The sequence below is a fragment of the Manis pentadactyla genome, chromosome 2, assembly GCF_030020395.1.
Source record: "Manis pentadactyla isolate mManPen7 chromosome 2, mManPen7.hap1, whole genome shotgun sequence".
Taxonomy (NCBI): domain Eukaryota; kingdom Metazoa; phylum Chordata; class Mammalia; order Pholidota; family Manidae; genus Manis; species Manis pentadactyla.
The window spans coordinates 15,663,006-15,686,694 of NC_080020.1; the positions used below are offsets into that span (position 1 = coordinate 15,663,006).

Below are 23,689 nucleotides of genomic sequence, written 5' to 3' on the forward strand. Positions count from 1 at the left end.
TTAAAAATTTATTTTTAACACTGTTAATTTTTAACCTTTAATATGTAAAATGTTGAACACAGAAGACAGTATGATGAATGAAGCCCCTTGTTCCTAGCACCCAGCTTCAATTAGCCATTCTTGTTTTATCCTCTTTCCCCATAACAGTTATTTTTCATTTGCTTTTCCACCTAAATGTTTTAAAGCACATCCCAGGTATCATGTTATTTCACTTATAAATGCTTCAGTATGTATCCTGACAAAGAAAACTTGAAAAACATAACTAAAGTGTAATCACATACCCAACAAAATTAGTAATTCTAATACGCATTCCATTTTTAATTTTCTGTCTCAAAATACCTTTCTACATTTGGTTTAAGTCATGTCCAAACAAGACTGTCACACTGCATTTGGTTTATATATTTTCTTTCTTCAAACCATGCCATTTGTTGAAGAATTTGCCCAGGAGAATTTCCCACTTGGTGATTCTGCTGATTGTAGCTTCTTGGCGATTTGTTCCTGTAAACTGCCAGTTAAATCTAAAGGCTTGATTGGATTCTTTGGTTTTCTCATTTGTTTTTGCAGGAATACTTCATAGATACTTCTTGCATCCATCAGCTTGTTTCTTTCCCAGCTATTAAATGTCACAAGTTCATAGGTTTCTTGCTTGTGATCCCAAAACTGGCAGCATTTTCACCTCATCCACTCTCTTCTTATGTATTTGAAAAGCAGGCATCATCCATCTACCGCATGAGCACTGTTCACCATACCAATCGAAAGAACCCAGCTTGGCATTGCATTTGGGGCAAAGAAGCTGTCCATCCATTACTCCCAACAAAGTGGATTCCATCCACTGTACAGGTTCAATGAAATAAGATGTACATTGAGCCTGATTCCCTGTGGTAAGCATGAAAGATGGTACCATTTTCCTGTGGGCAAAAGCTATAGGACCACTTCCTTCATTATGATACAAAATGCTAGAACTTTGAAATAGGGACCTCCTGCACTTTCTACATTGTAGAGAACCTCATCTTTCAATCCTTGTGAAAGGGTGGTTGGTTTAACAGCAAAGAGTTCTTGAGGTAAGTTCTGCAATTCTGGATACTTTTCTGTAACTTTTGTAAACGGTGCTGCTTATAAATTGCACTAGAGGTATCTACTTCATATCCCATTTCCTGGTATAATTTCAATTTTTCTCCCTTTCAGCATTTTGAATGTATCATGGCTCCTGGCACTCAAAGTTTCTGCTGGAAAATCCACTGATAGTTTCATGGGGCATGGGGTGGTGGAGAGGGGAGAGTTGTCTCTTTCATGTACCAAGTGGTTTTCTCTTGCTGCTTTTAAGAGTCTTTATTTTTAAACTTTGACATTTTAATTGTAATGTGTCTTGGTATCCCTTTCTTTGGGTTTATCTTATTTGGAACACTCTGCTTCTTGAACCCAGATGTCTGTTTCTTTCCCTAGGTTAAGGAAATTTTCAGCCATTATTTCTTCAAATAATTTTTCTGCCCTTCCCTCTTTTCTCCTTCTGGGATCCCCATCATACCAAAGTTACTCTGCTTGACATCCTAGAGGTCCCTGTGGCTGCCTTTACTTTTTTTTTTTTCCTGCTCTGTTTGGTTGAGTCCCACTGTCCTGACCTCCAGGTTGCTGATCCTTTCTTCTGCTTCATCTCAACTGCTATTGAACCCCTCTAGTGTTTTTAAAGTTCAGTCATTTTATTATTTAGCTATGTGACTTATTTCAGTACTTTCCTATATTTTCTATCTCTTTGTTCAAGTTCTCACTGTGTTCATCTGTTCTTCCCCCAGGTCACAGGAGATCATAGGGGCAGGGCAAGCCCACCAGCACGGAGCAAGGTAGAGAGACCACAAAAATGATACCCACTAGTGCTAGCAAGATGGAGTGAGCATGCAAAAATGGCACCTACCAGTGCCTCATTTCCCAGAGAACATCCCAGGAGTTGGAGTGCCTGATGTGGAGTACAAACCCGTCATTCTTCGGGGAAAAACTGTATATTTGTAAGATCCCTCATGATTGTGGGTCACTGTGCCAGGACTAGAGTTCTAGTGAAAACACATCTCTGCCCCTCCTACCATCTCATTGTGGCCCTGTTATCCTTTGTTCGGAGGGAGCTCTTCAGCTAGTTTTCAGGTCTTTTTCAGAGGGAATGATCCGTATGTGACTGTAGGTTTGAGTGGAAGTGAGTTCAGGATCTTTCTACTCCACCACCTTCCTAATGTACTTTTTAGGACTTTTTTAAAAATTCTGGAATAACATTTGTCCGGGATGTTCTAAATTCATGAATAGTTTTTATCAATTCAAAGATGTCTGAGCAGTGGTATTCTAGTAAATATATTTAATGATCAGCCCTCAGGAAGAACAGCCTTCATTTTTAGCATTTAATAATTAGTAGTGTAAATACTCTGCTAAGCTAATTTCAAGGCACCAGACATGAAGCAAAGGAGGGAAGATGTGTGTACATTAAACTCACAGCTAGTGTGAGCCGTCTCCAGGGTGCCATGGCCTTGAAACCCCAGATAAGGAAAGGTAGATTTTTCCCATTGCTTCCAATGAATCTACTAACTTATAAACTATGTAACTTGTTCAGAATGCATCTGCTCAGAATGTACTATAAATTCTTACGTTCATAAATTTATGTCCAGTATCACGGTCCAGATTCTCATAGCATAACAAGATCTCTAATTTTAGATTTAGAAAAGGTTATTATTATAGAATACACTTATGTTCCTCAAAGGTACTATAATCAAGACAAAAGCAGCTTAAAGCCGACAATGCATAATTTAACACTAAGTATATAGTACTTAAAGCCTCAGAGCCTAAAGAAAAAGTAAAAGGAATGAGTTCGTGATGCTTTTATTCTGTCTTTTCTACTTCCCTAATTCAGTGTACACTTGCAAGTAAAGCATTCTTTTAACATCCTAGTTAAGAATGAATGAATGTCAACATACTGCACAGTGTAAGAAAAGTCAGTCAAACAAAGGACAAAACATATCAGTTAAAGACTGTTTATTCTCCCAAACTTGAAATGCTTCAAATTTTAGATAAAATTCTTCTTTGACCCCAAAAGACACATGACATTGATAAATTGATATATCCAATACATTCAGAAAATGTTCTATAACAGACTCTTACCACATAGATAGAAGCCTGAAATCAAACTCCGCCTTCATTCTTTTAAGGGTAATGGGATAAATGTAGACTCCAAAGCAGGTAGTTTTCTAACAGTGACAGTTTTTCTTCCACTGAACTAGGACATAACTCTTTTCCATCCCATGTATGTGTCCATTAAATTGTGCCATGACAGATAGTACAGATCTTTTAATATGTAGAAAGGTGAATAAAGATACTAACAACATACTAAAATTCATGGAGATAATCTTTCTCAAATGGTTTAGTTAGAAACAAATCAAGGACAGCACTCCCATTTCTTTTTTCAAAGAAAGTATATTTTAATCTGATATTCTTTCAACTGGTACCTCGCCCAGGAAGCTATTGCTGGCAGTTTGATCAAAGCACCATGTTTTTATGAAAAAAGATTGTCATAAGTTATTGTCTTATTGTCCAAAGATGATATTTTTAGACAAATCTAAACTTTTGATACAAAACCATTGATCACATTAATTAGCTCCAGTATATGAAAAATCTTAGGAAGTATTAAGTATGATTAACATTCTAAAAGGAGTATGGCAGCTGAATTTTAAGTTCCCCTGATTATTGATAATGAAAAAAACTGCCACGGATGTATCAAAGCAACATTTTACATAATTTTTCAGGTCTTTTAAGTATCAGAATGTAGGTTGCCAGCTCTAATTTGCACAAACAACTTGAACATAGGGAGTCTCAGACTGAAGCAAGTGCGGGAACTAATCAGCCCCTGCATCCCTTCTCCTGCACAGTCCTCTGTACAAACAGATGCTTCATTTGATGCACCTTTTCAAGAAGCCACCCACTGAACAGGTAACGAAAGGTGCTTCGCAATCCCACTTACAACATTAAGCTACTTGTTACTTATATCAATTTTGTATGTTTTTAACGTTAGATTTATGGAAAATTTACAACAGAGATCCAAGAAATGGAATTCCTTCAGTTCTCTAAAGGTTTGAATTTTATGAGAAAAGAAGACTTTGCAGAGTGGCTACTTTTTTTCACTAACACTGAAAATAAAGACATTTATTGGAAAAATGTGAGAGAGAAGTTGTCAGCAGGAGAGGTTGGTATGGCCTTTTTATTATGCCTGTGATAAAGATGAAATATGGTTAGACATATTTATATAATTAAATGAAGTAATTTCCAAATTAACCAAAACACTCTGGTGTTTAAGCATAAAATCAAGTTGAGAAAAGTTCTCCACATACTGTTTTCTTAAGAATGAACTATTACCTAAGATAGACTAAGTATAACAAACAGGAGTTTTGCATTGCCAATAATGTCAGGAATAAGATAAGAATGTCCACTATTACCATTATTACTTCCTATTATTCTGGAAGTCTCAGCCAGTACAAATTAACAAGATAAAAGAGTATAAAATTTGAAAGGTGACAGTTGTCTTTGTGTGCATATGTGTGGAAATATGCCCAGAGAACCCAAGAGAATCAAGTTGAAAAAACATCAGAAACAATAAATTTCAAGAAAGTGCCCGTTACAATGCTAGTTTTAGAAGTAGCTCTCCTGTGTACAAATTGCAACTTAGGAAATATAATGGCATGTGTGTGTGTGTGTGTGTGTGTGTGTGTGTGTGTGTGTGTGTGCATGAGGTGCATGAAATGATGTTTGCCAAACTATGAATAATGGTTGGTATATTGCAGTGAGATTTCAAGTGACTTTTATTGTTCCAAAACATTTTGGGCATGTGTTTTAATATAATGCTTTTAAAGCTATTTCTGTAGTGAGGAAAAATAAAATAAAATATAGTGAAGGTCCCATTTACAATTACAATAAAATATATAACAATTAGAAAAAAATTTAACGAGAAATAAACTTTAAATTCTTGATGGTTATAAAAGAAAACTTACCCAATTATAACAACATCCTTTATTACTGAATAGGAACTCTCAGTATTATAAATACAGCAGTTTTCCCTAAAAGTAATCTATAAACGTAATGGTTATATGGTCAGATCCGCTCGGATTGCTGCAAATTAATCCTGCAGCCCTCGCGGCTGATGCGAGGACGGTTCCATTCTTACATGTACGTTGCGGGCTGACGCCCACAGAGCCGCTCAGGTGCCCAGACTCTCCAAGGCTCCGCCGTCTTGGAGCTTTAACGTCTAAGAAACACCATCTTCAGAGGCTGTGGAGGAAAACAAAGTTATGAGTCACAATCCAGCAAGTAAGTGTTTGGCCTGGAAACATCACCCTTGGCTACCGACCAGACTAATTACATGACCCCCACCTAACTGCAAGGAGGTGAGGTGTCATCTTCCGTGTGTACAGGAATTGGGAGAGAACCAGGTATTGCTGATCACTAATGAGTTTCAGTGAAAATGCCATCGGATTCTCAAGAGGGGGCCAGACGAGCCATAAAAGTTTAAATGAGGACTGCTGGGGGGGTGGGCACACGGAAACTCCCTGTGCCTTCCCCGCAGTTTTGCTGTGAACTTAAAACTGCTCATAAAAAATGAAGTATTTTTTTAAGAGAATGCCAATATATTAAAATGTATCATCAAACACTGGTAAGTAAAATAGTTTGTTACTGACAACGGAAATTCACACACATCATTGAACAGAATGTAAAGTCTAAAAATAGACGCAAATACACAGGGAAACTTTGTATATGTAAACTATTGCAGATTAATTGGGTAAAAGAGGAATTATTAATAAATGGTACTAGAAGAATTTACTAGCCATCTGAGGGAGAAAATGAAGGTAAATTTCTACCACACTCCTTACTCTAAATTCCAGATGGACCAAAAAATTAAATGTTAAAGAGAAAAATGAAACTAAGTAAATATAGAAGAAAACTTGGAAAGGTTCATTTTAGAGGGGGGTATATATGTCTTTATATGTAAACCCCAGAAGTTTTTGAGGAAATTTTTATAAAATTACTTCTAAAAATTAAAATCCACTGCTTTCCCTCATTACTCCCAAAATTATAAAGTCAAAGAAAAATGTAACAAAAGGGGGTGAATATTGGTATCACATGTAATAGAGCAATGTCTTTTATTTCTAATGGCATCTTTAGAAAGCAATTTTAAAGGACCTGACATTTTACCCTATTTAATCTATAGTGGGATCTTAGAAATCAGTGTTAGTGACTTCAAAATATCTTAGATTTTCATCTTTTTTTCCAAGTTTGCCTGCACCATCCCATGGATGCTGGCAGGAGACACAGACTACTGGGTCGGAGACAAAGACCTTCACCATTTGCAGCAGAGCAGCAGCGTGTGCCGGTCCTCTCTTGCCTCCCAAGTCCCACAGGGACAACACCTCACGGCCCCTGCAGGTGCCGCCCACAAGTGGATGTGCACCCCAGCCTGGGAACCTCACCTTAGGAAACCTGAATCTTTTCTAATGGGCAGTACACAAAGCTGTCCTCTCCCAAGGGAGACACTGTCTGTACCAAGGCTGTTCACCGTACAAATGTTCTTGGAAAGACAGTCTGGAACAAAAAAGGGGTCAGTGCCTCTGTTTTCAAGATATGAAGAATCATGAAAGGCTCATGGAAAATTATGTCCCAGCAAAAGGTACCTAACAACCCATTAAAAATGTGGGCAGAGGACCCAGAGAAATCCAAAAATGACTAATAAAAACATAAAAGTGAAAAACATTTAATTTTATTCACCGTTAAAGACAAACAGATTCAAACACTGATGATGTAACATTTCTTAACTTTCAGTAAAGCAAAAATTAAGCAGGTTGTACCCACTGCCTGCTTTCAGATCATGATACAGAGAAACAACCAGTCTTTCTTGTGCTGATGAGATCTGTTGTTAAGAAAATAAAGCCAAGTGTAGAATATGTGAAGAGAATGCTCCCATGTGTAAAGCAAGGGTGTATGTGTGCATTAATGCTCTTTTGTATGATTAGAATATTTCTGGAAATATACACAAGGAATCAGTAACAGTGCTTTACCTCTGGGGAAGTGAACTGGAGATCAAAAGAGGAAAGAAAACTTTTCATTTTTATCCACTGTGCTGTTGGAATTTTTTTCCACGTGTGTTTTTTACCTCTTTAGAAATGTAATTAAAATTTTGAAATTAAAACTATAAATTATCAGAAGATGAAAGCAGTGAATCTTGAGTAAAGCCACACACATGCACAGGGCATGACCCAGAAGGTCCCCACAAAGAGAAACATTTTTCTCAGGCAGGGAAGAAGTTACTTTCAAATTAAGAATTTTCATACTTTGTTTACTTTCTCATTGGAAAAACTAGGGTTTTTTTTAAAAGCTTATTTTTGTTTGTTTTTAAGTGAATAGGTTTGAAGTCACAGGGACCAAGGTTCAAATCCTGATGTGTTCCATTTTCTAGACCTTGGGTAATTACTTAGTCCCTGAAAGGTTATTGCCTAAGGCTTAGAGAGGCCAAAACCATACACAGTAAATGGCAGAACTGGAAGTTCAATACAGGTCCATCGAACTCTAAAACCCAGTGCTGTTAGTCAGAGCTGTGTTCTCTGATAAAGCAAAGCAGAACAGCGAGGAGGTGGACCACTGAACAGGATGTGTGAGTCCCCTCAGGCTGTCCTAACAAAATACCACAGACTCAGTGGCTTAAACAAAAAATGTTCTCCCATCCTGAAGCCTGGAAGTCCGAGACCAAGGCCCCAGGAGGCTGGCGTGTGGGGAGGTCTCCTCTCCCAGCCCGCACACCGCTGCCTTCTCGCTTTCCTCTGTGCTTACGTGGAGGAGAAGGAGCTCTGGTGTCTCCGCCCCTCGTCAGGACCCCAGTCCTAGTGGATTAGCTGTGACGGCATTGAGCCTTTAGCCTTACTTGGCCTCAGCTTCCTCCCTAAAGGCCTATCTCCAAACACAGTCAGTCGGGCATTGGGGCTTCAGCATATGAAATTTGAGGGGATACAATTCAGTCTGTATCACAGGGCTACCCCAAGTCTTGCACTGCACAACTCCAGGAGGCCCCCTGTTGGCATAGCCTGCAGAATGCACAGCCACACACAGTGGCCCTGCCCTTAGTGTCTTGGGGTTCCTCCTAATTTCAGAAATCTATGATTCTACTATTCTGCATATTGTTTTTAAATTTTTTATCAAGGTAATATTGATATACACTCTTATGAAGGTTTCACATGAAAAAAGTGTGGTTACTACATTTACCCATATTATCAAGTCCCCCCCCATCCCCAATGCAGTCGCTGTCCATCAGTGTAGTAAGATGCCAGAGATTCACTATTTGCTTTCTCTGTGCTACATTGTTTTCCCCATGACCCTCCACAGCATGTGTACTAAACATAATACCCCTCAACTCCCTTCTCCCTCCCTCCCCACCCACCCAACCACACCCCTCCTCTTTGTTATCAACTAGTTCCTTCTTGGAATCTCTCAGATCACTGCTCTTTTGTTCCTTCAGTTTTGCTTCGTTGTTATACTCCACAAATGAGGGAAATCATTTGGTATTAGTCTTTCTCAGCCTGACTCATTTCACTGAGCATAATACCCTCTAGCTCCATCTATGTTGTTGTAAATGGTAGGATTTGTTTCTTTCTTATGGCTGAATAGTATTCCATTGTGTATATGTACCACCGCTTCTTTATCCATTCATCTACTGATGGACACTTAGGTTGCTTCCATATCTTGGCTATTGTAAATAGTGCTGTGATAAACATAGGGGTGCGTATGTCTGTTTGAATCTGCGAAGTTGTTTTCTTTGGGTAAATTCCTAGGAGTGGGATTCCCACGTCAAATGGTATTTCTATTTTTAGTTTTTTGAGGTACCTCCATATTGCTTTCCACAATGGCTGAACTAGTTTACATTTCCACCAGCAGTGTAGGAGGATTCCCTTTTCTCTGCATCCTCACCAGCATTTGTTGTTCCTAGTCTTTTCTATGTTGTCCATCCTAACTAGTGTGAGGTGATGTCTCACTGCAGTTTTAATTTGGATTTCCCTGCTGACTAGTGATGTGGAGCATCTTTTCACGTGCCTGTTGGCCATCTGAATTTCTTCTTTGGAGAAGTGTCTGTTCATATGGTCTGCCCATTTGCTTTTTGGGTATTGAGGCATGTGAGTTCTTTTATATTTTGGATGTTAACCCCTTGTAGGATATGTCACTTACAAATATATTCTCCCATACTGTAGGATGCCTATTTGAAGAACAAGGACTTTTAATTCTCTTAATTCTGTCCCCAGCATCCATCAAGAGCTGGCATATAGTATTGCTCAGAAAATATGTGACATGATGAAAGAAGGAAAGAGAGAAATACAAGTAGTATCCCCACATGTGCAGGACCCTGGTCTTTCAGCTTCCTGTTAAAGGACTGGGCAGGGAAAGAGGAGCGCTCTCTCAGGAACCCTCATAGGAGAACTACAAGACAGCTCTGGGCTGGCTCTGCCTTGTACATGGAGGGCGAGTGTCAACAGAGTCTGGCCAGTTGTTCTAAATGTGGTTGGAAAGCAGAACAGGTGCTAGAGATAGAAACACTGAAGTGCCCTCCCAAAACTTAAAAATAGGTGTAGCCTCAGGGAGTTAAACTATAAAATCAAAGCATAATGAAGAGGGTGAGGTCAAGGAAGGTGGGAGTGTAGGGCGATCCAGGAATCTGTCCCTCTACCTCAACAACTACTGAACTGGCAGGAACTGTGTGAAGTAACTACAATGGTTCTCTGGAGCCCGGGAGAACAGGTCGAGCATCTGTGGGGAGCTTGATGAAGAGGCGGGTAACTTTGGGAGAATTTGAGCCTTTTGCAAGGTTGCAGTTAGCAGCCCAGCAGTAGGCAGCCGTGGAGGTGGCAGCCTACATTCCTGATGAGGCTTACTGAGCCCCGGTGGGCAAAAAGAACTTTGTCCCCCAAGGGGCAGGACTGTGCTTTGGGAGCTGATTGCTGGTTTTGATCACTGAAGGGCCAGCACAGAGTTCAGCCATTGTCAACCCCACACCCACGGGCTGAAGCAGCTCCCCAGCTATAGGGGATTTAGAGAGACAAGACCTTCTCCCCTCCTCTTGGGAGCCAGACATTTGAGGAAATCTTTGTTAGGTCACTAGCTGGCCACAAAAAAAATGGAAAAGAAGCTTTAGTGACCTCACAACAAGAAATATACACTTCGCAGAAATAAGGAAGCCAAAAAACAAGGCTGGATATAGCCCACAAAAACAAAAACAAGCAATCCCTAAGGAGTGGGAGAATTTGATTTCCAGATTTCCTACAACATATATTTAGAATGTCTAGTTCTCAACAAAAGAATTCAAAACACATAAAGCAACAGGCAAGCACGACTCATTCACAGGAAATAAAGAATTTCACAAAAACCATCCTGAAGAATACCAATACCAGATACTGGAATTAACAGTCAAAGACATAAAACCAACTACATTAAAAATGTTCAGTGAGCTAAAGCAATCATGGACAAAGACTATAAAGGTAATCAAGAAAATGATGTCTGAACAAAATGATAATATCAGTAAAGAGAAATTATGAAAAGGAACCAAGCAGAAAAACTCACTAGAGGCATTAAGTGACAGACTTGAACAGGCAGAAGGAAGCATCAGTGAATCTAAAGATAATGCATTTGAAAGTATGCAGTTATGAGGAACAGAAAGAAAGAAAAATGAACAGTTTGAGGAATCTGTGGAACAGTATCAAATGAAAAAGAGGATGCATTATATCAATCCCAGCATAAGAGAGAGAGAAAAGGGGGCAGAAAAACATTTTGAAGAAATAATGGCTGAAAACTTCCCAAATCTCATGATAGCCATGAATATACACACCCAAGAAGCTCAACAAACTCCAATCAGGAGATGAAACTATAAAGCTCTTAGAAAAAAACACAGGGGATAAGCTCATGACATTAGATTTGGCAATAATTTCTTAGATATGAAACCAAAAGCACAGGCAACTAAAGAAAAATATAGGTAATTTGATCATCAAAAATTTAAATGTGTTTGTATCAAAGGAGACTCTTAAGAGAGTGAAAAGAATTCACAGAATGGAAGAAAATATTCACAAATCGCATATATGTAAGCAGATTTAAAAAATAGAAAAAGGAATTGAACAGATATTTCTTCAAAGAAGATATATAGATGGCAACTTAGCACATAAAAGTGCTCAACATCATTAGCCATTAGAGATACACAAATCAAAACCAATTCACATCTATTAGGATGGCTATTATCAAAAACTTGCAAACAATCAAGTTTGATGAGGATGTGGAGAAATTGGAACTCTAATAGTTTTTTGGTGGGAATTTAAAATGATGTTACCATTCATGGTAAACAGGAGGTTCCTAAAAAATCTAACCATAGAATAACCGTATAATCAAGCAATTCCACTTCTAGGAATTCAAGAAGATACTTACATGCCAGTGTTCCATACATCACTATACACTTGGCCAAAGGGACACTCAAATGTCCACCAACAGATGAATTAAAAACAAAATGTTGTGTATATGTATAAAGAATATTATTCAGCCATAAATGAAATGAAGTTCCATACATGCTACACATGGATGACGCTTAAAAACATTAAGCTAAGAAAAAAAAGCGAGACCAAAAGAAACTAATAGTTGATGATTCCCCTTATATAGGTACCTAGAATAGGCAACTTCATGGAGACAGAAAGTGGGTTAGATGTTACCCAAGGCTGGGGAGGAGGGAGAATGGGGAGTTAATCCTCAACGGTTACAGATTTTAGTTTGATGAAAATTTTTGGAAATGCATAGTGGAAATGGTTGCACAACACTCTGAATATAAGGCCCCTGAATTGTATACTTAAAATGGCAAAATTATCATATATATATATATTTTATTATTAATATTATTTTTTATTTTGATATCATTAATCTACAATTACAGAAAGAACATGTTTACTACGTTCCCCCCTTCACCAAGTCCCCCCCCACATACCCGTTCACAGTCACTGTCCATCAGCGTAGTAAGATGCTGTAAAATCACGACTTGTCTTCTCTGTGTTGCGCAGCCCTCCCCGTGTCCCCCACGCACTATACATGCTAATTGTAATGCCCTCTTTCTTTTTCCCAGCCCTTATCCCTCCCTTCCCACCCATCGTCCCCAGTCCCTTTCCCTTTGGTAACTATTAGTCCATTCTTGGGTTCTGTGATTCTGCTGCTGTTTTGTTCCTTCAGTTTTCCTTTGTTCTTATACTCCACATATGAGGGAAATCATTTGGTACTTGTCCTTCTCTGCTTGGCTTATTTCACTGAGCATAATACCCTCTAGCTCCATTCATGTTGTTGTGAATGGTAGGATCTGTTTTTTTCTTATGGCTGCGTAATATTCCATTCTGTATATGTACCACATCTTCTTTATCCATTCATCTACTGATGGACATTTAGGTTGCTTCCATATCTTGGCTATTGTAAACAGTGCAGTGATAAATATAGGGGTACACAATTTTAAAAATTAGTAATATACCAATAACACTGAGTTGTACCCTTTACATGGGTGAACTATATGGTATGTGAATTATATCTCTATGAAACTATTTTTATAAAAAGCACAAGATATAATATAGACAAAGTTAACCGATGGGTGATAGGTTGAGAAAAAGTGTTTGGAAATAGCAAAATCCAACAAGGGATTAATATCTAGATCAGTGGTCTCAACCTAGTGAAACCCGATACCCCCCACACCACCACCATTTAAAAAAAAAATTTTATAATGCCCTTTTTACCATCATGAAATGAAATTCATAAGCAGCATGACCTTATTTTTTAAATAACTTAATGCACTAACATAAAACAACTTATAATGAAATCACATGCAATGAATATGTTATTAATATGTTCTAGGCACTACTATACTAGAAGATAAAAAAGAATCCTTATATATGTTTCTAAAGTACCTCCTAGGATCAGTACATGTTGAATATATGTAACAACAAAAACAAAACAAATGAGATTCTCAGTAGAAAAATCAGTACTTGGAATTCTACAGCCAGCAAAGTTATCCCTCAAAAGTGAAGCAGTCAAAGATTCTCAGACTTTCTCAGACAAAAATTTAGAGAATATGTCACCAGTATCCTGCTTTGCAAGAAATTTTCAAAGAAATTCCCCAGAAAGAAGGAAAATGATATAGGTCAGAAAATCAGCTCTACATGAACAAGGGAGGGCACTGGAGAAGGAAGAGATGGAGATAAAATATTTTGTTCTTTAATTAGTCTAACAGGTAACTGCTCAAAATAATAATAACAATGATGTACTGGGTGAGTACAGCTTACAATGAGTGAAATGGCAGCAATACTATAAGGGACGAGAGGGGGGGGATCAGGAACATTGGGGTGACATGCCTGCACTGCCGTGGACTACGTGGAGTTATTTGAAAGGGGACGTAGAATCTTTGTAAATATGCATTGCAAGCCCCGGAGTAAGCACTAAAACGTCACCTGCCATAGGTTACTTTCAAAGGCTTCCTTCCCATAGCGATACAATACGACCCCTTGCCATGTTCTCAGGGCTCTGGCACCCCTGCCTTGACTCTCCCAAACACCCATGCCACCCCTCCTCCTTCAGCCATGCGGACATCCTGTGTTTCCTGGAACCACCCCCGAGCGCACCTGCCCCAGGGTGACTGTCCTTGCCCTTCACCTGGCCTGTGATGTCCTGAGTCTCGGTCCCTGGACTCGGACCTCTGTGGGACTCACTATCCCACATAACTCAGCTCAACTTATATTTCAAATCCACCTGTTCTTTTTCCACTTTTGTTTATTATTTGGTTTCAAAGTTTCTTGTTCGATTTAGACAGAAGTTACTCCTTCAGTTACCTCTTTGGGCACACTGTATACTGTTTCAAAAGTCGTTGTAAGACTGCCTCATAAAATAAATTTTACTGTGAGTGAATTCAAGTTCTGATGGTTTATTATTTGCATTCTTTCCTAATATTAGATTTATTTGTTTGTTTTGGAATTGTGGTTTGATTCTGAATTTATGAGTTTGTGTTTTTTTCTTCTTCACTCTTTCCATATCACATGGCTTCCCTAAGCCCTGTCTAATAGTTTCGTAGCTGCCTCTTGTACTCTTGTTTTTCCCTAGTCTTCACTTCAGAACCAGAATTTAAAATGGCTTTATGAGGTTTCTGGCTGGTGGTAACAATGGGGACACCACCGATCCGGTCCCCAGGCCAGCCGGCAGCTTGGTTCACTTCCAGTCAGGGAGCTGCAGTGTGTCCTCCATTCTCTGTTAAAGGCCACAATCCTAGTGCTTGATCAGCAGTTTTTTCTGTTTCCCTTGTTGGGGGCTGGGGAGGATCGAGGGTGGGGATGGAGGTTTGAGCCTGAGTTTATCTCATCGGTTTTCTATTTTTCTATTTATATCTATATCTACTATTGCTATGTTTTTGGAGCAGAGCCGGTACATCAAAATTGTCTGAAGTCATAAAGGCTTCCTTATCACCTTATCCACGGCCACACGCTAATTCAAGCCACCATCACCTCTTGCTTATATGACTGCAACAGCATCCTAACTGGTCTCTCTTTCTAGTCTTTCTTCCCTTCAATCCATTCATCCCACCATGGCCAAAATGATTGTTTTAAAATGTAATTCCACTCACCTCACTGCTTTGCCCAAAGTCTCTAATTGAATCTGTACTGTCACAATCAGTAGCCGAGATGGAGTAAAATCATCATCCCAACATAGAAAAGGAAGGAAGGTATTAAAGAGGCTGGCTCCTATTGTTTACAGACCAGGAAATACTAACTCATATCTAGCCACTAAAGATAGAGACATTCTCAAAATGTGTATACTCACTGGAATGATCTCAAGGACAAGGAACCAGATCGTAAATGTTTTCTAGATCCCATATAGAATCAACACCTTCTTAGAACATGTGACAGTCATTGAGAAATCAAAAACTAATGTGATCTTGTTGGCTACTACAAAATGAAGACAGCTAGATCACAAAAGAAGCCTTCAAATGTCCCCTCAACAAATACTTACTGGTTATTTCCCACTTGCAAGGGACTATGGAGAAAATAGGATGTGTAAGAAATACTTCTACTTTCAAGGGTCTTGGGTAGGCATAAAAATCTTCACCTGTTGTTACGGGTTGGACTGTGTTCCCTCAATGATGTGTTGCAGTTCTAACCACCAGTACTTCAAAATGTGACCTTATGTGGACTAGGATCACTGCAGATGTAATTAGTTAAGATGAGGTCATAGTGGAGTAGTGTGGGCCCTTAGCCCAATATGAGAAGAGATTTAGAGACTTAGACACAGGAAGGGAAACTGCCAAGTAACAATAAAGGCAAGCTTGGGGTGATGGAGCTGTTAACTGAGGAATACCCAGGACTGATGGCTGCCACCAGAAGCTATGAAGAAGGCAAGGCTTCTCCCCTACGGATTTCAGGGGGACTGTGGCCCTGCTGGCACCTTAATTAGGACTTCTAGCCTCCAAAATTGTGAGACAATAAATATCTGTTCTATTAACCCATCTTTGTTATGGCAGCCCTAGGAAACGAATAAATGTGTAATAAGCAAAATGGCATAACAGGGAAATCATGTCCAGCTGATGTGATCAAGAAAGACTTCTAGAGGACATGGCGTTTGTGTTGAGCTTTAGTAGGACGATTCTGATTGTAGAGATGGCAGGAGAGGAAAAGGCATTACCGTCTTCCACATCAATCCAAATTCCATCTAGGAGCTTAACCCTCTCAGGGAGCCTCTCTGGAAACCAAACTGAATTTGATCCACTTTAATGCCTTGAATCTACTGTCAACTTTGCCACTGCCTAATATGACTTTCAAGGTATAAAATCTGGAAGAACAAATTATTTTACACATTGTTTATTATTTCTGGCACTAATGTGCAGTGATAATATATTGTTTACCTTTAGTACCTTTAAATCACAGTTTCTGCTTCATGGAGACCTTAGATAGAAACAGCTAATTAAAGTCTTTGTCTTAAGTAAAATAGGCCCGACAGTAACAGGAAATGCGGTTTAGAATTACTTGTGATGTTTTCAACCTTGTATTAGGATGTCTTTCTTCCCAGTGATGTTTCTAGGTTATGTTATGATTAGAGGCATAATTATTTGGAAAATCCTCCAATTGTAAATAAACTACAGGAATTTCGTTTCCAAGTTTCAGGGCAGGACAACGCTATTACTCCCTTCTCACAATTCAGTCTTAAATTCGGGTTTCAAATCAAACTGACGAGACTCTCCATGACTTCCATCCTAAATGACAGGCACGGGTTCCGACTGAAACATGGAGTAAATTACTTGAAAATACAGGGGTCTTAGCCACAGACGCTCACCTTTCAAAGTGCGAGCTCCTCGCCTAATGTCCAGTTAGGGCCCGACGCCCCAGGATAGCGAGTCCTGGGCACTGAGAGCCCCAAGTCCACGAAGTGGCCAAGGAACGAAGCCGTGTGGGGTTGGGGTCGGGCTCCGGGTCGGGGTGGGAGAGGGCGGGGCCCGCCTGTTGCCCGCCCCTCCCCCTGCCCCGCCCCCTCCCGTGGGCCCCACGTGCCCTTCCAGAAGCCTCGCTCCGTCGGCTCGGCCAGGCTGCGGAGGGCGGGGCTCGAGAGGCAGGACGCAGGCGAGGGGCGGGACCCGTCTGGGCGTGGCGCGCAGAGGAGCCGCGGAGGGGCTCCGGACGGTCTCTTCGGCAGGCCCAGCCTGGGAGGCGGGGCCGCTGAGCGCGGAGCCGCCCGGATCGCCGGCGTTGCCACCGCCTGGGCCTTGGAGCGCCGCACGAGCCCGAGGCGCCGGGAGCTGCAGCCGCCGGCGGGACATGGCGCCGTGGACGTTCTGGCGCTGCTGCCGGCTTACGGTGGGCTGGGTTCCAGTGCCCTTCATCACCTTCATGGGCGTCTGGTCCTACTACGCGTACGTGGTGGAGCTGTGCGTGAGTACCCGCGGCGGCGGGCGGAGGGTAGGGCGGGCGCGCCGACGGGGGCGGGAGGCGGGCCGCGAGGGTGGGCGGCCGCCCGGGTGGAGGGGCCCTGCCTGCGCCGCCGCACAGGGGAGGCCCCCGGCCCGCGGCTCTGTGGCGGCCGCGGCGGCGCCCCTGAGCTCGGGGTCCGGGCAGCGCCCGGTCCTCCGCGGAGGGGGCCAGAAGCGGGCTCCTCCACGGGGTGGCCCGGCGGCGTCCAGGCTGTGTGCGCGGCCGGCTGTGCTTTCGCTGGCGTCGTCGAGTGGAGACGTTCCTTGTCCCAACAGCTTGAGAGCGCGTTCCCCGCGGAGCTGCGGTTGGCGGGCGGTTGTCCGCGGTCTCTGCCGAAGGCGGGCTCCCCGTGGACAGATGAGCGCCTGCGTGCGAGTGTCAGTGGCACTTGACCGATTTTGAAGTTCATTTATTTCCCTTCCGCCTCTGGTGCCTTATACACAATATTTTAAGACAGAAAGAATGAGTGACACGATATATAAGCCCAGTTGTCTTTTTTCTTGGCTGTTTCTTATGGAGGTTTATGTTTTTTTCATCCTCAGATTTTGACGTTCTGTTTTATTTTCGTTACTGCCATTTGTCTTGTTAATTCTTGATACGCAGTTTCTCACCCCATTCCCCGGAAAACAGGAGTAACGTTGCAGTGCACTTCAAGAATTTGAGTACTAATTCTAATAGACTGTTAAAATGGAAGGATATTGGTTGTCAATCAAACCTTGTTCAAGGGCTACTGCTGTGTTTGTGATAGTAATTGATTGGTCTATCTTAATTGTTCATAGGCTTTGAGTGTGCAGCTATTTTACACTTAAACTGACCTTATTCTGTACATGTCTGCTGCTTATGTCAATTCTTTGTGAAAACTTAGGACCAAATGATCTGTGGTGTTTGTAAAAGCAATCCTTTGCCGTCTCAATGATCTATTCTTAATCTCCAGACTAAATCCACAGCTCTCTAAAGGATCACTATAATACACACTAAAAAAGAAAGCCACATGAGATACACAATAATTGTGTGAATGAGAAGCCGTACCACGCACTCGCAACTGGCAGAATCAGAACTCCAATTACAGCTCTGAATCTGTACAGCTCTCAAAGAAATACTTGGTTAAATCAGAGTTTTACATGTGGAAGAGAATACTTTGGCTTAGAAGGTTTCAGGGTGGGTTTTTAAATGAATACATCCACCTCAGAAAATTATCTTTTACCTATGGAACATTTCATTTTGAAGAATGGTATTCTTGTAAGTAGGCCCAAATTAAATTACTTGTGGAATGTATTTCTACTACATGAATATGGTTAATCTGTTGAATATTATTTAGTCTCACCATTTTGGATACCAAAATGTTTGCCAGAAATGATGTTTGAATGAATTGAAATTGACTAGATGTAGGTATTTCTTGAGGCTTCTTATAGAAAGTGACAGTAATCAGGATTCTCATTAGTTATGGAAATAATTTATCCTATTTTCTTTGAAGTGGGATCCATTCCAAAAGTTATACCAGTCTTATTTAATTCTGTCTGAAGATGATTCTCAGCCTTATTCTAATTCCATATTGGTTATGAAGTAAGGCTTCTGAAGGAACAATTACAAGGGTGCATCTTTGTTGACGTGCACAGCTTAACCTATAGATGGTTTTGTCAAAAATATCAAAAAGTGACCTTAAACATAAAGGGAAATGGACATGAGAAGCGCTGTGTGCTCTTAGGGATGGAGGGGACATTTCATTTGTTCTTTCCTTTAATCCTCTCAGTATCTCAGCGTAAGTATCTCTACAGATGTTCGAAATGAGGCTGAGCAAATAGGTCGTTTGGTTAGGCCACGCAGTTATCGAGTGGCTGTTCAAGGTGATGAATACCTTTCCACTCTGTGTGTAACTTTCACCGAGCCAGTAGGATCAGTGGAAGTGTAATTGGTCCATAATGGGAGGTAGGGTGTGGGTTAGGTGATTGTGTTTGGAGATGATGACCTCAGTTAGGCTGTAGGCCCATCCTTTAGAAATCATAGCCTAGAATTTCATTAGGTATCAATTAGGGCGCATTGCTTGGCAGAATTTTAAAATATTCAGTGGTGAAAAGTCTTACAGAGGGCAGGCATTTAATACTTCTAAGTTATCTGAGTCTAATGAAGGAGAATTTGAGAGTTCTGCAGTGTCACTCATTCAACTCGCACATTAAAACTATCCTCTATACGTTTTCATAGCCCAGACCCTCCCACTGAAATATATTTATATATAACTTTGCTTCAAATTGAGTGAGGTGTTATAAAAGTGCTGTTTTAATGATTTTTATAGAATTTTCCTAGCTTTTCGTATTCTTTAGGTGGGAGAGGATAATAATAATTGTATCTTCACATGTGTTCATTGTGTTCATTTAGTTAATCCTCATAATAATCTCCATAAAATTAAGTAATGTGTGAAGCATATAATGACTAGTAAATGGCATAATCAGGATTGTTACACAAGTGGTTTGGTTCCGGAATACATGCTTTTAAAATTAACTACTATTGTTTACTTGGTTATCCAGATCTGGACACTCAGGGCACGTTTCAGTCTTATTTGCGATCTATATCTGTCTGTCTGTCTATCTATGTATGAATCATCTATCTATCTATCTATCTATATCTAATCTGTCATCACCTCACAGGTGTGCTTGATACCAGCTTCTCTTAATCCTTGTATGATTTAGGCATTTTCCCAAAAAGGCAGATACTTGCAAATGTAATTTTATTAAGAACTAAGAGAGGCTGGGACCAGACCTACGTGTCTATGGAGCATATGTTCTCATCTAGGCATTTTCAGTTCCTTGCTTTATTTTTAAGTGTGTGTGTATATATATATATATGTATATATATATGTATGTATATATATATATATATATATATATATATGTATATATATATAAGGTGGTTTTCTCCTAGAAGGTAGCAGAAGGTTCCTAAGTACTTGAGACTAAATGCCTGTCCCACAGTAGGACATTTGAACAAATAAATTGTTTATTAGAAGCCCTCATTCCATCCCAGCCTTTATAACTTCCTTATTTTGTAATTCTATACACACACGCACACCCTTACACACCTACACAGTCAGTAATTTCTATTACTAGAACGAGTAATATTAAGGACAAAATTAAGGAAGAAGTAATGTGTCTAAGATGGCCATCTAACATAAGCAGAGAAGTTATGATTAAGTAATGAGAAGTATTGGTCCTTGATTTTAAATTAATGTGAAATTCTCCTTTAGTTTTCCCCTAAGGCTGATATTTAAACATACGAATTTAATTCTGGGCAGATTGATGAATTTTTCCACTTGGGTCAATATGGGTATTTTTGAGGAAGTGGTATTTCAGGTTCCCAGGGTTTTATCAGAACTTCTTGTCTGGTCACTTGGAGCTGTTAGTAATAAATGTACCTCTTATTGGGCATATGGAGATTTTAAAGATGATCTAATCAACACATTTATTTTACTACTGATGAAATTGTTGCTGGGAAGAGCTATGTGGTTTGTCCAAGGATGAATATGCCTTTTGTCCTCTTTTGGAGAGAAATACATAGAAATGTAACTCCTGAATTTATGTACTAATATTTCCTGTGTCTTTTTCATAATTTCTTCAAATTTTGAATAAGTTAAGAAAAAAGATTTAAACATCAATATTGAGCACACTGTCTTGACACAGTTTGATTCCAGTGTTTTCTACTGATTTCAAAAGAACCAGCTTTTGGTTTCATTGATTTTTCTCTCTTGCTTTTCTGTTTTCGATTTCATTGATTTCTTGTATAATATTTACTATATCCTTTCTTCTTTTACTTTGGATGTAATTTGCTTTTTTTCAAGTTTCTTAATGAGGAAACCGAAGTCATTGATTTGAGACCTTAGGTGTTTAGTCCTATAAATTTACCCCTAAATACTGCCCTATTCACATGTCATCAATTTTGATATGTTGTATTTTCATTCAGTTCAAATTATTCCCTAATTTCACTTTTAACTTCATTTTTGACCCACGGGTTATTTTAGACCTAATGTGCTGTTCAGTGTGTCGTTATTTGGGGGTTTCCCAGCTATCTTTTTGTTACTGACTTCAAATTAAATTCTACGTGGTCAGAGAACATACCTTGTATGACTTCAGTCCTTTAAGATATGTTCAGGCTTGTTTTATGGCCCATAATGTAGTCTTTAGTGCAAGTGTTCCATGTTAATTTGAGAAAAATGTACTCCGTTTAGCCGTGTATTTTGCTGTTTGCTGTTGGGTGGAGGATGCTGTTGAGTCATAATAGTCCGTAAGTGTCAGGGAAGGCGAGTTGGTTGACAGGGTTTTTCAAGTCTTGTGTTCTTGGTGATTTTCTATATCTTGGATTAATTAATTATTGAGAAGAGATATGGCTATACTTGTGAATTTGTCTCTTTCTCCTTGTAGTTTCATCCGTTTTTTGCTCCGTGTATTTTGCACCTCTGTAATTAGACACATAAAAAGTTCAGGATTGTTTTGTCCTCTTGATGAATTGACCCTTTATCACTATGAAATGACTTTCTTATCCCTAGTGATATAGTTTGCTTTGAAATATACTTAGGCAGATATTGACATGTCCACTCATCTTTCTTTCGATCAGTGTTAGCCTGGAATGTCTGTCCCTTTCCTTTTACCTTAACCTGTTGATGATTTTATATTTAAAATGTATTTCCTGTAAAGCAGCATTCAGTTGGGTCTTGCCTTTTTAATCCAATCTGAAAATTTCTACCCTTTTTCTTTTTGTATTGAGGTATAAGTGACATATATCAGTTTCAGGTGTACAGCACAATGATTCAGTATATGTATATACTGCAAAATAACCACCACAATAAGTGTAGTTAACATCTATTTCCACACAGTTACAAATTATATTTTCCTCCTGCTGAGAAGTTTAAATTTGTTTAATGACTTCAAAATATATAAAACAGCATTACTAATTATAGTCACCATGCTGTATAATCTCTGCCTTTTAATTGGGGTGTGTGACCATTTATATTAATGCAAATATTGGTGTGGTTGGGTTTAAGTCTTACACGCTTTTTTTTATCTGTTCTCTTCTTTGTTCCCTTTTCCTCCTTCTGTCTTCTTGTGAAATAATAAATTTTTAAGTGGTTTTCAGATTTGAATTTTTTAATTGTTTTCTCTTCTTTGTTGGCTTTATTGGCTGTAACTCCACTTTAGTGAGTGCTTCAAGTATCGTAATGCTCCATAAATGTCAAGTATGCATATGTCTTTAATTTACCATCATCTACCTTCAAGTGATACACTACTTAGCATATAGTACCTTATAAAAGCATTCTTCCACTTCTTCCCTCCCAGCCTTTATGCTATTGCTGTCATGCATTTTGTATAATTCACACCATATTTCTATTTGTTAAAACAGTTTATCTTTTTAAGAGATTTAAGTAGGAAGAAAACTAATCTTATATGTTTACCTGTGTGGCTACCACTCTGGTACTCTTCATTTTCTGTCTGGGGGCTTCCTTTAACATTTATTGTAATGCAGGGAAGTTGGTGAATTATTTCAGCTGTTGTATGTTTGTAAAAATTTTTACTTTTACTTAAACTTTATTAAGGTATAATTTATATAAAATCTGCTCATTTGAGATGTATAATGTAATGATTTTTAGTAAACTTACCAAACTGTGCAGTCATCATCGTACCCATCCATTTTTAGAACATTTCTATCACTGCAGTCAGATCCCTGGTGCCCATTTATGGGTAATCACTCTTCCCATCCCGAGCTCCAGGCAACCATTAATCTGTATTCTGTCTCTGTATGCCTTTGCTGGACATCTGCGTAAATGGAGTCACACAGTAAGTGGTGTCTGCGTTCGCTATCTTTTACATGTTTTTGAGGTTCACCTGTGTTGTAGCATGTGTTAGTATTTCTCCCCTTACACTCTACTTCACATTCTAATTTCATTTTTTGTGTTTAAAACATACAGTTTTTTTTTAAAGAAAGTATTTATAGTTAGCCTCCACAAATCATTTGGCCATTGAATTAGAATATAAATAAAAAGTATACACTTCATTATACCATATTTAAGTATTTGGAAAAATCCTGCTATCAAGATTTATAGTGTGATTGGGTCCTGTTCACTTTTGTTCCCATAGAAAGTCTAGTTCCTAGGAGACTTTTAGTTAATACATTTGAATTGAATAGAATCATACTATTATAAACTCCCTTGATTCATGTCTGAGTTTGTTAGAATAAACAAACATCCACAATAACAATGCTAATTAAATTATAATTACTAAACATATTTCAATAATCTTTGGGATTAAAGGCTGCATGGTATTGCTTATTGGTTCTGCAGTCTTTGTTTTGGACTGTGAAACAGTGATTCCTTGAAATTATGCTGATACAGTTTTTAAAAAATCCAGCTCCCAAATGTGGGATTCACATATAAATCAAGTATAAAAATTAAACAAATAATCATATCTGACTTGATTGTTTATAGTTCATGATGCGTGATCAAAACTGAAAGTTTCTGTGATGACTGCCCTTGCATTTTTCACCAGGTAAGAACTTATTCACTATGTAAGAACTTGTTCACCATGTAAGAACTTGTTCGTTTTGCTTCAGAAGATTGGAGACTGTTGAGAATTAGGCGTGGGGTTGATTAATGATTGTGCATTGAGTCCCCTATACAGAATTTTATTGTTGTTAACAAC

The 23,689-nt window shown here is 39.3% G+C and overlaps 1 protein-coding gene and 1 pseudogene across 1 annotated transcript in view; one reads left to right on the top strand and one right to left on the bottom strand.

Annotated features, from left to right (window-relative positions):
• Nucleotides 1-453: 453 nt before the first annotated feature.
• Nucleotides 454-1,805, bottom strand: LOC118931765 (dual specificity protein phosphatase 12-like; annotated as a pseudogene).
• A 14,917-nt stretch (nt 1,806-16,722) lies between these two features.
• The window catches only part of ZDHHC20 (zinc finger DHHC-type palmitoyltransferase 20), a 491,166-nt gene continuing 484,199 nt past the window's right edge, over nt 16,723-23,689 (top strand). Inside the window, exon 1 of the mRNA XM_057490295.1 lies at nt 16,723-16,974. Within this exon, the coding sequence (XP_057346278.1) occupies nt 16,857-16,974 (118 nt within the window). The 5' untranslated portion in view covers nt 16,723-16,856. The remainder of the gene's footprint in view (nt 16,975-23,689) is intronic.